Source organism: Octopus sinensis, linkage group LG2 (assembly GCF_006345805.1).
Source record: "Octopus sinensis linkage group LG2, ASM634580v1, whole genome shotgun sequence".
NCBI classification, from domain to species: domain Eukaryota; kingdom Metazoa; phylum Mollusca; class Cephalopoda; order Octopoda; family Octopodidae; genus Octopus; species Octopus sinensis.
Genome location: NC_042998.1, coordinates 197,697,038 through 197,712,037, shown reverse-complemented (window position 1 = coordinate 197,712,037; position 15,000 = coordinate 197,697,038). Strand labels below are relative to the sequence as shown.

General features: G+C 35.1%; 2 protein-coding genes across 4 annotated transcripts in view; one reads left to right on the top strand and one right to left on the bottom strand.

Annotated features, from left to right (window-relative positions):
• The window catches only part of LOC115224175, a 104,244-nt gene that overhangs the window by 24,262 nt on the left and 64,982 nt on the right, over positions 1-15,000 (top strand). The window contains exons 7-8 of one of the 2 annotated variants that reach the window (XM_036500673.1): positions 811-816; positions 6,711-6,826. In XM_036500673.1, coding sequence (XP_036356566.1) covers positions 811-816; positions 6,711-6,826 — 122 coding nt within the window. Of the gene's footprint in view, positions 1-810; positions 817-6,704; positions 6,827-15,000 lie in introns of both variants that reach the window. The other variant, XM_029794946.2, reaches the window with a different exon arrangement.
• The window catches only part of LOC115224191 (chitotriosidase-1), a 192,298-nt gene that overhangs the window by 129,367 nt on the left and 47,931 nt on the right, over positions 1-15,000 (bottom strand). Inside the window, exon 1 of one of the 2 annotated variants that reach the window (XM_029794968.2) lies at positions 2,227-2,289. The exons of the other annotated variant lie outside the window; for it this stretch is intronic. The gene's annotated coding sequence lies outside the window, so the exon portion shown is untranslated. Of the gene's footprint in view, positions 1-2,226; positions 2,290-15,000 lie in introns of those variants that run through there. 2 annotated transcript variants of the gene reach the window in all.

Sequence of the window (15,000 nt, the reverse complement as noted above, 5' to 3'; positions counted from 1 at the left end):
ATTAGTGCCGTCCGTACAGAAGTTGCATTGCGTTGACTCCAGTCAAACATAAGATTTAAACAAGTACAAAAACAGAAGAAAATATTTATGTTACAAGGTATTTATAAGGAAAATCTCGAAGTGGCCGGTAGCATGAATTTGGGGAGTAAAGACGAAGGAAAGTGTAATAATTGCCATACAAGATGAATTCTTAATTCGCTAAAATTACTTACACTAAATCGTAGCGATTAGGAGTGGCTGTGTGGTAAGTAGCTTGCTTACCAACCACATGGTTCCGGGTTCAGTCCCACTGCGTGGCACCTTGGGCAAGTATCTTCTACTATAGCCTCGGGACGACCAAAGCCTTGTGAGTGGATTTGGTAGACGGAAACTGAAAGAAGCCCGTCGTGTATATGTATATATATATATATATATATATATATATATATATATATTATATATATATATATATATATATATATATATATAATATATATATATATATATATACATATACATATATATATATATATATATATACATATATATATATATATACATACACATACATGCATATATATATATATACATACATATACATACATACATATATATATATATATAATATATATATATATATATATATACATATATATATTATATATATATATATATATATATATATATATATATATATAATATTATATATTATATATATATATATGTATGTGTGCGTATATGTTTGTGTGTCTGTGTTTGTCCCCTAACATCGCTTGACAACCGTTGCTGCTGTGTTTACGTCCCCGTAACTTAGCGATTCGGCCTAAAGAGAACGATAGAATAAGTACTAGGCTTACAAAGAATACGTCCTGGGGGTCGATTTGCTCGACTAAAAGGCGGTGCTCCAGTATGGCCACAGTCAAATGACTGAAACAAGTAACAGATCAAAGAGTAAAAGAGTACTTTGGATAAGAAGGGCAAATAGTATTTGTCCGTATCTATAAGTATCAATATGCCGTGAAACAACGTTACCATTTCTCAATGAGTCTTAACCAAATTTCGCAAAGAGATGCAAACGCAGCCCAGTATCATGCAAGAACAAAAGAATACCGGTTCCACATTCGTTTGTAATTAAAACAGGAGTAAATCAAGATGAGAGGTGGAAAATTGTAATGGAGTAGGAGTTGAGTAAGAATGTTAATGTGAGGTACAGAAAATCTATCAGTTTGTCACACTAAACTGTGTTCTTTCTCCATCGATCTTTATTCCCCTCTCTCCCCCACTCTCACACATACACACATACTTTCTCACCCATATCTTATATGTTTATGCTCATATATATATACAGAATCATACTGAAACATACTTACACACACAAAATACACACACACATATATATATATATATTTTTTTTTTTTTTACTTGTTTCGGTCATTTGACTACGGCCATGCTGGAGCACCGCCTTTTAGTCGAGCAAATCGACCCCAGGTCTTATTTTTTGTAAGCCTAGTACTTATTCTATCGGTCTCTTTTGCTGAACCGCTAAGTAACGGGGACGTAAACATAGCAGCATCGGTTGTCAAGTGATGTTGGGGGAACAAACACAGACACATAAACACACACACACATATATATATACATATACATATATACGACAGGCTTCTTTCAGTTTCCGTCTACCAAATCCACTCACAAGGCTTTGGTCTGCCCGAGGCTATAGTAGAAGACACTTGCCCAAAGTGCCACGCAGTGGGACTGATCCAGGAACCGTGTGGTTGGTAAGCAGGCTACTTACCACACAGCCACTCCAAAGCCTATATATATATATAATTCTATAATTATGAGTATAATTATAATTAGGGTTCAGCAAAAATTTGCTTCACCACATACCGAAATTTAGAAATAGCAGTTAAAACTAACTATTTCACTACTATAAAAAATAAATCACCCAGATAGCAATAGTCAACTACTCATGCAGGTAAAGAGAAAAAAATAACGAATCCACCCGGCTTTGATTAACTGTATACGCGTTTCGGAGTTAAAAAGATGTGAAAAATGTAAAATCATATTTCCACTCTATCATTCTCCTCTTCAGTACAGTAATTCAAGATTTTAAATTTGAGAGCTAAACAAGCAACAAATTCACCGCCCAAGATTAAACAAAAATGCACCAGAGCTGGGTAGAATATTCTGTAAAAAAAAAGACACAATAATTCTACCCAGCTCAGAAAAAACAAGACCGCTTACCTTGACGGCGATCTTTTCCTTCAAAGGCGGAGTTAAACAGCTTCAAGTCTTCTCTTGTTCGCTTCAGCTAACAAAAGTGCTTGCGTAAGCAGTAAGCAAAATATATACCACCCAGCCACTCCTAACAATGACCAATCATTCATTGTATCTAAATGATAATCGATATGCTACGTGTCAGTTCATACATACTGATCAATATTTGAATGCGAAAATCGGAAGAAAATCTACAAATGCAAATATGAACTGCAAAAGCAGAAATTTAATTAACTCCATCAAATGCCCGAATTGTGAAGGGATATACGTTTGTCAGACTGAGAATGAATTATCGAAACGTTCACGTGTGCACCGACAGCAAATTAGAGAACCTGATGTCCGTTAGAAACCTTTAAGCAATCATCTGGCAACATGTAGTCAGAAAAGGTTTCTGATATTCCCATTCTACAAACTATACAACTCAGGTGAAATTGAGAGAAATATCAGAGAAAAGAATTTTATTGATAAATTCAGATCCGTTCTAAATGGACTATTATAGTAACGATGATAATTGTAATGATGATGGTAATAATAATAATAATAAGTTGCTGAGACCCCTCTTCGGTCATGACTGACCATAGGATTGCGCCTAGAAAGTAACCCGCCCAGGCACATGTCCGGACAAGGTTGTTTATGGAAGACCAGCAGTCACCCATGCATATCAGCCTCCCCTCTCCACGCCACCAGTGTTATCCAAGGGAAAGGCAAAGGGGCCGATATAACTTGGCACCAGTGACGTCGCAACTCATTTCTACGGCTGAGTGAACTGGAGCAACGTGAAATAAAGTGTCTTGCTCAAGAACACAACACGCAGCCCGGTCCGGGATTCGAGCTCACAACCTCGAAATCGTAAGCTCGACGCTCTAACCACTGAGCCATGCCCCTTCACAATAATAATAAGTATTACTATTATTTCTAGTGCTACCACTGCCACCACTAACAACAACAATAATAAAAGAGACAGGAAGATGTTAGTAGGATTGACCAAATGAACATTGATTCGACTGAAATATAAAAAATTTCCGGAGTAGCAATAGAATTCAATGAAAACAAGAATGTTGTTTACAACATTCCAAAATATGGCCAAACAATTATTCCTTCAGGTGCGGTCGAAGTAAAGAACCCTTGATATGCCCACCAAATCATGACATCTAAGCCACATGCTGACTGATCAAAGTATAAGTCGTAAGATTCAGCCTGCTGGAAACCATCAGAGGGCATTTAAAGGTTAAACCAACCATTTCACTGCAGTTGTCAATTGTGGAACTCGACTGTCACTATATAAACCTGACGATTGCATAACACAAGAAAGTACTAGTTTATTTCAATATTGCAAAATTGCAAGATTATAAAAATTGCAAATAATAAGACGTGAAAATCAGACTAAGTTGGAATTTCATTGATTAATATATTCTTCTATACACAATCATACAAACTGGGATACACACACACACGCACGCACGCACGCACGCACGAACACACATATACATACATACATACATACATAAATACATACACACATACATACATAAATACATACATATATGTGTGTGTGTGTGTGTGTGTGTGTGTGTGTGTGTGTTTCGACCAAAGATTGGTCCAGGCCATGTCCAACTTAATAGCACCACTGATAGGATTTTCTAAACCCTTTTTAAGTTAAGTTTTGTGGTATCATGGTCCATTCGAGTCGGGAGTTCTCGTTGAGTGAGTTGTATCTAAGTATAGGTGGCTTATCTGGTATTCCTCGACGAAATTTGTCCAGATTCCGTTTAAAGGTAATGGAATCCTTTTCCTCTTTCATCTGTTTCGGGACAATGTTAAATAGGGCAGAGCCTGTTGAGGAAAAGAAATCATATTGCAGTGTATTTATGTGTTGTGATCCTGAACTGGGTAGGGGATATATACAGTGGCGGAAAATAAATATTCGTACATGTCAAAATTCTAATGAACATAAATTTCTAATGAACATAAATGGGATATACCAATACTATATTTGCATACACATGCATAAACTAAGAATATGCAAAAGAAACTAATAAATTATAGTAACTAAGGAATTTATATACAATTATAAATATTTAGGGGTGAAAAAAGTATTCGTAAATTTATGATTTTCTATGCCACAAAATACTGTTAAAATGTTTTTTTTTACTAGAACTTTCTCGTTTGTTCCAATGATTTGAACAATGATTTATGGGACTCTGTAGAAAAACTCCGGCTTTGTGAAATGTGGGTTTTATTTACATCACGATAACGATCCTAAGCACACGGGGAAGTCTACCAAAAAATGGATTGTCGATCACAATATAAAATTATTAAAATGGCCAAGCCAGTTACCTGAATTGAACCCCATTGAAAATTTGTGGCATTATTTGAAAATTAAAATTCATTCAAGAGCCCCAACGTGCATTGCAGATTTGAAGAAAATTTGTCAAGAAGAATGGGAAAAATTCCTAAAGAAATATGCGAGTCATTGATTAAGAACTACAAGAAGAGATTGGTTGAAGTGGAACTGAATATTGGTTATGCTACGAAGTATTAAATCAGAATTATCAGTTATTTATGTTGAGTACGAATACTTTTTCACCCCTAAATATTTATCATATCTATAAAAGGGAGGATGTGTGTGCGTGTGTGTGTGTGTGTGTACGTGATTGCAATTTATACATGTCCACAAATTAGCACGCATGTCGCTCCAATTTTAGGAGGACATTTGTCAACATCCTATCTGGGTTTTGTCAACTTATTTTTCCCCGAGGCGCCCGTGGATAGCGTAAATATCTATTTTCAGACATAGCTTTTAGCCACGAAAAATATCAGCCTTGGCTTTTTTGATGGCATCTAACAAAAAAAAAACAAGATAAAGAAAAGTGGAAGAAGGAGGCAGAGAGTTTCACGGGAAAGACAAAGTGAGAGAAGGAGAGAGAGAGAGAGAGTAAGTTATGACGTTCATAAAAATGAAATGTACAATGTTTTTTTTTGTTTTTTTTTGTTTTTGAAAGACACTATATTTTATAATCATTGTATATATATACTTTAGTGAAAATCGTGCGAGTGTTAATCTACAAATTTAACAACATTTTTCCATTCATTTCTGTTTATGAACATGTATGCGTGCACAAAACATGCAATAGGTGTCCGTACGTACTTGTGTGTATGTGTGTTCGTGTCTGTTGCCCATATATATTTATATTATATATATATATATATATATATATATATCGTAATGCAGTACGATCGTTTCATGCGACTCCATTTAATTGAACAATGCAAACATTACATCAATTTAAAATGTAGAGCAATCTTCAGCTGAATAAAAATATAGAATTTAGTTAAATTCGAAGGATTCCTTTGTATAGTTTTCTTTTTATCCAAATACCAAAGAGGATAAGTTGATAGACAAAGAACATGTTTTATCAACAACCTCATAGTAGTAACTGAGTTACTCTTTGGGGTTTGGATAAAAAGAAAACTATACAAATGAATCCTTCGAATTTAACTAAATTCTATATTTTTATGCAGCTGAAGATTGCTCTACATTTTAAATTGATGTAATGTTTGCATTGTTCAATTGAATGGAGTCGCATGAAACGATCGTACTGCATTACCTCTGGATATCCTTGTTGCTTATTTTGATTATAATCACCCCATTTTGAAATATATGGATAATACCATACTAAATTCTGGTGCCTTTAACTTAAGTAGCATATTCATCTGAATTTAAATTTTAATGAACTTATATATATATAATTATATATATTATATACATAAAATTCCAAACGTTTTGACACTCTTTTACCAAACTCTTTAAACTAAGCACCACTTATAATCACATGGATCTTAATCCCCCCAAGAAATTTTTCCAAAGACTATTATTGAACTCTAAAAGCATAATGACCCTACAATTTATTAATACTTATTTATTAATTTTTGTATATATTTATTATTTTAAAAAAAAAACATTGTAAATTTCTTTTTTCCCCTTCCTCAATTTCAAAAAATTTCTTTTCCCCTTCCAAATCTTGAAAATTTGCTTTGCAATGAAAACCGGTTCGATTTATTATTTTTTCTTTTTTAATTTTCCATACACCCATTCTTATTAAAATTTACTTTCAATTTAGCATTCTACCTTATTATAATTTTTCCTCTCCTATATATATATATATAATGTGACCTCGTGTGTACCGTTGGCGATTTTTTTCCCTCTGTCTTCCCTTCTCTGGGTCTTTCCTTCTCCTATGTTTCCGACGAAGAGCTCCGCTCGAAACGTTAAACCCTCCTTCTTTCCTGAGAGTCCAATAATACTATATTTGTTCCACGTCCTCACGTTGTTGTGTTTTTTGTGCTTTCTTGTTTGGATTAACTATAGATATGTGTGTGTATATATATATATATATATATATATATATATATATATATATATCGAACCAAATTCTTTTTTCTAGTGCTAATAGTGACAACGAAACTGAGTGCAGTAGAGTAATGCGGAGTATGACTAAAGTAAGCCCTAATAACAGTGGTATTCTGTACAGCAAAATCGGTCACATTGAAAGCCAAAATAATTGGAGTAAGTAATTTTGTTTTTCTTACAACTTCCTTACAGTTGTATGTGATTTGCAATTAACTAAGGTATCAAACATTCCCTGGCATACAGGTGATGAAGTTGCATATTCATTGCTTTACGACTTTAAAATATTGCACAACATTCTATGGGTCATTGAAATGATGTTTGATAGTTAAGGAATTACTGCTTCCTGCTTCAGTGGCCCCAGGACACAGAGTAGCCCATAGCAAGTTAATTCTCATCTCAGAGAGTTACCTAGTACATTATTCATCTGCCCTTCCTATAACTGTTGTTGTTGCTGTTGCTGCTTGTTTGTTTGTGTGTTTGTTGAGCGAAGCGGTCTTCGTCCCATTAGTGGGAGAAGTCCGAAACGTGGGCCTTCGCTATTTGTAAGACCCGCAGAAGAGAAAGCAGGTGAACCCCCGACACCGAGAGCATCGACGGGTGGATGAATGCGCGTCCAGGCTCAGCGGTTGCGTAGGAAGTCGGGAACAAGAAACAGGAAGAAAGAGTGAGAGAAAGTTGGAGCGAAAGAGTACAACAGGGGTCGCCACTACCCCCTGCCGGAGCCTCGTGGAGCTTTAGGTATTTTCGCTCAATAAACACACACAACGCCCGGTCTGGGAATCGAAACCGCGATCCTCCGACCGCGAGTCCACTGCCCTAAGCAATGGGCCATTGCGGCTCCACTTGCTGTTGCTGCTGTTGTTGTTGGTGGTGGTGGTGGTGGTGGTGGCTGGTCTGAAGTGATTACTAGATGAGTTGCTAATGTACTTCTCGAGCTACGTGAAGAAATAATTGAAAATATACCCACGAACAATAAACAGATGATTTTATTATTGCCCACAGAATAATAAAATACCCTCCATCAGGCATTTGCCATATTCTGAACGCCTTACTTCCCTGAGCATGGATACAATGAAACTCCGACGTCTGGCAGCTGACTTGGCAGACACCCATAAGATTATTAACCATCTTACTAACAATAACTCTGAGCACCTTTTCAAACTCCACCTGTCTAACACCCGTGGACATGTTTACAAAGTCAGAAAACAGCACAGCTCCCATGACTTTCGGAAACATTTTTTCACGCTAAGAGTTGCTGAAGCATGGAACAAACTGCCGGCATCAGTTGTTAGTTGTCGGAGCACTGCATCCTTCAAAACTTCCGTGCTTCCTGAGATTCGCCAACCCTACACCTGATTTTCTCCCTTCCATACACACGCAAGCATGTATCTGACTCATACACTGTTCACTTCCCAGACATTTGTACATTACTGCATATTCTTTATACGCACTTTTGACAAGTTGTGGTGCACCTGAGCACTGTATACAAAAATTTCATTATTATTATATCATAGAATTTAAACTGTGTTGGTCCTTTACAAATACAAACATTAATAATAATACACCGGGAGAGACATGTTATTTAACGTTTACGACAAGCTTACTGATATAGCAATATGTAGCTGGCCCGTCACAACTGGTAAATAATTGCGCTATATTCGTAATGATGAAAACTCATGTCAACTATCAGCCATTTATCTCAACCGGCTGGATTTGACGAGAATAAAGAATCAACGTGCTGTAATGGAACTGGTTAATTCTTTACACTGTTTGGGTGCAACCAATTTCCTTTCTTTAATTTCCAGAAACTACCAGTCAGGAACAAGAACGCAACCTTAAAATATATATATAACTCTTTATTTTCTTGTTTACAAAGAAGTACGTTAGTATATTGGTATCCACTTGGTTCGATATAGCAAGGCTGAATTTTAACATTTGTAAGATAAACCTCACAACAAATTCAGCAGCAACAGAACAGGTCAAATCCTAAGCGTCTGGGACAGGAGAATAGGCTGATCACACGTTTAACACGTCCTTTCTCTTCAATAGCCGTGTCTCAAGTCAACGACGCTAACAAGGAACGCGATAGAATTTTCTTCCCCAGTCTCTAGCGCATATGCATGAGGGAACTTCCTTAGGCCTTTCCAGAATGTTCCAGCCCCGCACACGCACACTGAAGAATGACGTTGCGTGTGCGCACACTGGAAAATGACGTCACTACAGTGCAACTGTCTCAACATTCTGAGTGGCAAGAGGTGAGATTTGCGAATGAGTTGGCTGGTCTCAACACTCAGTGTGGACCATCTGACTAGAGAGGAGGCACATCCTGCTCAGCCGCCTTCAAACACTCTGTCACCGCCAAAAGTAGCTTTATATAGCATGATTCTTGAAGATTGAATCACGTGATGGCTTGACGCAGATTGGTTGCTCAATAGACTGATCACGTGTAACTGCTGTGGTTCGATCGTGATGTCGAGGCGTATACCTAGTGGTTGGGCTTCGAATCAGCGCTACAAGTTCATCACAAAATTGTGCTGGCATTATCGTGTGCTTTAGTATGGTGTATTTTACTATGTTCGTATAAATGTTTTTCATGTGTTTTAGTACGCATGCGTAAAAGAAACAAGCAGAAGAGTATGTGTAAATGTGTGTCTTTGTATGTGTGTCCTTATACGCGTCCCTGGGGTTTTTTTGTTAACATTTATGCTTCCCTGAAACACGATGAGCTACAAACAGTGACTTTACCATTTTCCCTGAAAATAAACGACTCGCTAGTTTTGTACAATCGAAGTCGAGTGGAAATATGAGATATCTGACTTCAAAAAAGAACGTGAAATCGTTCGCAGCTGGAACGCATACCGTTGTAAAAATTTGATTCAATATATATATTCGTTCAACTCATGCAAGTATGGGAAAACGAGCATGAAAACTGTGTGTGTGCGCGTGTGTGTATGCATATGTATATACATATATATATATATATATTATATATATATATATATATATATATATATATATATATATATATATATAATATATATATATAGTATATATATATATATATATATACATATGTATATATATATATATGCGCAGGAGTGGCTGTGTGGTACGTAGCTTGCTAACCAACCACATGGTTCCGGGTTCAGTCCCACTGCGTGGCATCTTGGGCAAGTGTCTTCTGCTATAGCCCCGGGCTGACCAAAGCCTTGTGAGTGGATTTGGTAGACGGAAACTGAAAGAAGCCTGTCGTATATATGTACATATATATATGTAAGTGTGTGTTTGTGTGCCTGTATTTGTCCCCCTAGCATTGCTTGACAACCGATGCTGGTGTGTTTACGTCCCCGTCACTTAGCGGTTCGGCAAAAGAGACCGATAGAATAAGTACTGGGCTTACGAAGAATAAGTCCCGGGATCGATTTGCTCGACTAAAGGTGGTGCTCCAGTATGGCCGCAGTCAAATGAGTGAAACAAGTAAAAGAGTAAAAGAGTATATATCTTTATATATATAAAACTGAGAATGTGTGTCTGCCTGTCTGTATGTCTGTGTGTTTCCCTAAAACCTGAGAACTACACAACTAATTTCATTCAAATTTTACACATGCCTTACTTATGGTCCGGGGAGTGTCATCGGCAAAAGAAATTTTAACTTTTTACCTAGGGCGAGCCCACAGCAAGATCATATCTTCTCCACTACGATTCCCTAAAACTTGAGAACTACACAACCAATTTCATTCAAATTTTACACATGCCTTACTTAGGGTCCATGTAGTTTCAAGGGCAAAACAAAATGTTCAACTTCTTGCCTAGAGCGAGCCCATAGCAATATCATATTTTCTCCACTATTTCCGTATCTCTTATTATATTACGTGTTTAAAGTGAAACAAAGACATTTCTCTATTTTATGTCAGATACTTTCACCTTAACAATAAAAATAATAATAACAATTGAATTATATACAGTAAGTAATAATTAAAATCAAACTAAAGTATAATATAATTGTAACATAAAAAAAAAGTAAAAATAGCAATTGGTATAAAATTGCATCAATGACTTGAACTTGAATAAGTGGTTTCACATGAATGGAAATAAATTATAAATAAAATTAGCGTGCAGAAATGGAATAGTCCAGATGGATAATAAAAAATTAAATTAAAGAAAAAGACTATTGTCTATAAAGTATACAATGTAGAGAAAAAAGAAGATTTGAACACCTTCGAAAAGTGTCTTGGTGCGACTAATCAGAGGAGGTAAATTCGCCACAATAGAAGCAAGGTTCGAGTCAACGGAGCGTGCAAGGGAGTACTCGACTCGAACTTGCAAAGTGGAAATATTTTGTTTTTACCTTTATATCTGGGACGTAGGACGTCCCGGAAAAAAATTTAAAATGCCTCCCCCCCCCACAAGTAGAAGTAGGCTGGATTGTAACCACACTTCTATACAAGAGGGAGGACAAGATACAATTGATCAAAATTACAAGAGATGGGCAAACAATTCCAGTCTGTTATATATTTTGATATCAAGATATAACTTTGTATTATATATTTTATGTGTAGATGTATATATATAGATGTACATGTAATATGTACACATATATATACACATATATACATGCACTAGCACATCTGACCCGGCAACGACGGATCTTTAATGCTAGTATATATATATATATAATATTATATATATATATATATATATATATATATATATATATATATATATATGTGTGTGTGTGTGTGTGTGTGTGTGTGTTCCACGCGAGGACGTGGAACAAATATAGTATTATTGGACGCTCAGGAAAGAAGGAAAGAAGAAGCGGAGCTCTTCGTCGGAAATATAGGAGAAGGAAAGATCCAGAGAAGGGAAGACAGAGGAAAAAAATCGCCAACGGTACACACGCGGTCACGTTTTCAATGACCGGAAGGAAATGGGTGAAGAAAAGTTCTTTCAAAGGCAGGAGAGTGCAAGAGGATGTATGTGTGTGTAAGTGTGGATATGTGCGTGCGCGAAGGTCTGCGTGTGCGTGTGTGTGTATGTGTGTATGTGTGTAATGATAACACGCGTGTGTATGCGTGTAATGATAACACGCGTGTGTGTGTGTGTATGTGTGTGTAGTTGTGGCTGTTAATCTTTACGTGTTATAGGGCTTAGTATTGTTTAAGGTCAAGGAAGAAGGAGTGGGAGTGGCTTTTTTGACTCTACCCCAGGTCAGTAGTAGGGACTGCTAGTTTGAAGTATGTGTGTGTGTGCGTGTATGTATATGTATCGTGTGTGTTTTGTTTGTAGTGTGTGTGTGTATGTGTGTGTTCGTGTGTGTATGCGTAGAGTTTGGGTGCGTGGCGAATAACTATGCTTTACTTAATATATATGTATATAGGTATATATATATATATACATATACACATATACACACACACATTTTTCCCAACATTTAAAGGTCAAAATCCCCAATGCGTACTATATACGAAGTTAAAAATGAAACTTATTTACTAAGCAATGTCTGAGTCTCTATTTGCTGTCCGGCAATGTTTATTCGGACTCATTTCGTGATATTGGGCGCGAAAATGCCTAAAACCATCCATAACTTGCAGTTAGCAACATTCATTAAACGTCATTACTGTTATTTCTTTCTTTTCTACAAAATACACAAAAAAGCTACACGTTTGTATTACGTTATATATACAATAATAATAAATGACGTTACCGTATACATTTTTACAAACCAATGTTCGTTATATAGACCTTCTTGACTCAAGTTAGAAACGGCGTGCGTATTATACACAAGGTTTAGGTTTTTCAGAGGAACAGCCCCCTAAAACTTCCTTGCGTATTATACTGAAGGGCGGGCTTGAGGATTGACGGTATATATAAAAAAAATGTTTTTATCTATTTCAAAGAAGCGGAGGAAATGGAGGTTAGGAAGTTAATAACTGTTTATTATTAATAGCAAATTGATCATCTTCACTTACGGCCGTTTCTATTAATTCTCAATAAACATTAAATTTACATTTATGTGACAAGAGCACAATATCATCAGAGGTGATAGATATAAATTTGGATGTTATAAATGTGCTAATGAATTCATTTTAGCAGACTGAATGTTAGAATTTATTATGGGCAAATAAAGTTAGAACGATAAATAAAGTAGGTAGAGATGATAGAGGAAAGTGAAATGTAAATTTATTAGTAAATAAAATGAAATATTCATTTATAAATGAATATATATATATTGAGCATGTACGTATATATATATATATATATATATATATATATATACACACACACCCACACCATATATTATAATATATATATCTATATATATATATATATATATATATATTTAAAAAGGAGATGTGGAACACGAGTTGTGATATATAATCAGAAAGGAACTCTATCTCTCTTTAAAAATATCTTTGATAAGCATAACAAATGCGCAACCGGTAAAAAGAACTTTCACCTAATTAAATACACACTCCCTTACTTAAATTATTTTGTCAGCATTTTCTTCATTTCCTTTATATATATATATATATATATAATGTTAGTTGAGTTAGAGGCTGGAATACCGACTAAGGGATAAAAATACCCGTTATACACCCGGTGTAATAAGCTGTGTTAACCCTGGAGATACCTAAGCAAGCATATTATGCTAAATAGGTTACAGGTAATGACAAAGATAAGCAAGAGTTTATCATGAATCAAATTTAAAGTAAACAGAAAATGGAGAAATATTGATAAACAACAATCGACTAACATCAAGTATTACTTCTTAATACAATACAAATAGACTCTATACCATCTAACAGCTGTTACCGCTTCCAATGTTATATGGTAATGTCTCTGAAGAGTCTAAAAGTAATATTCATCATATTTGGTAATACTTAGATCTAGAACGTTGAACTTCAGAGGGAAGAAAAATACATACATAGAAAAGAAAAAGAAGAAGAGCCTCAAGAAGATAAAACGATTAATACATTTAAATGACACCATTTTGCTTGTATCGCAAGTAATATTTGATGTTAATCAATTCTTGTTGATCAATATTTCTTCACATTTTGTTTACTTTATATTATATATATATATATATATATAACTAATGTAGGATAAAATTTTTTTCGGGAAAAACATTTTATCAATGGCCAGCATATCAAAAAAGGTATATATATATATATATACATACATACATACTCACATATATATACATATATGAGTATGTATGTATATATATGTATGTATATATATATTATATATATTATTATTATATATATAATATATATATTGATTAAATAGATACACATATATACCCGTAAGTATACATAGATTCGCACTTAAACATACATCCGTGCATAGACATATATACTTACACATACACATACATGCATAAACAGGTATGCACATTCACTCCCACACGTTTGCACTTGCTCATATATGTGTATATATGTGTGTATGCAACTTACCCATCTCCCCTATATATAAACATACATATATATATATCTAAATATATAAATAAGAGTGAAAGGAAGAAAAACAATTCACCACCTTTGGTCGAAAATTTAGGGCGCTGGGAAACTTATCTAATGACTTTTGAGGCACGCCAGCATACATATGTGTGTGTGTATATGTGTATGTATATACATATATATATATATATGTGTGTGTGTGTGTGTGTGTGTGTTGTGTGTGTGTGTGTGTGTGTGTGTTTGTGTGTGTGTTTATAAACTTAATTAGAGATTGTTTTAATCTCATGATGGGATAGATTCCTCCAAGGAAATACCAGTTCAATATCTAGTATTTTGGAGAAATGAATTTCCTTAAAATAATAGGTATCGTAAATCCTCGAGTATTATCCGCATTCTTTTCCAAACTTTAAGGTCAAAATCCCTAGTGCGTACTATATACGAGGTTAAAAATGAAAATTATTTTCTAAGCAACGTCCGAGTCTCTATTTGCTATCCGGCAATGCTTATTTAGACGAATTTTGTGATATTGGGCGCGAAAATACCTTAAACCATCCATAACTTGCAGTTAGCAACATTTATTAAACGTTATTACTGTTATTTCTTTATTTTCTGTAAACAAAATGCACAAAAAAGCTACACGTTTGCATTACGTTACATATACAATAATAATAAAGGACGTTACAATATACATTTTTACAAACCAAGGACGTTATATAGACCTCCTTGACTCAAGTTAGAGAAGGGGTGCGTATTATACACAAGGTTTAGGTTTTTTAGAGGTACAGCCCCCTAAAACTTCCTTACGTATTATACTCAATGGCGGACTCGAGAATTCACGGTATATATATAAACATTTTTTATCTACTT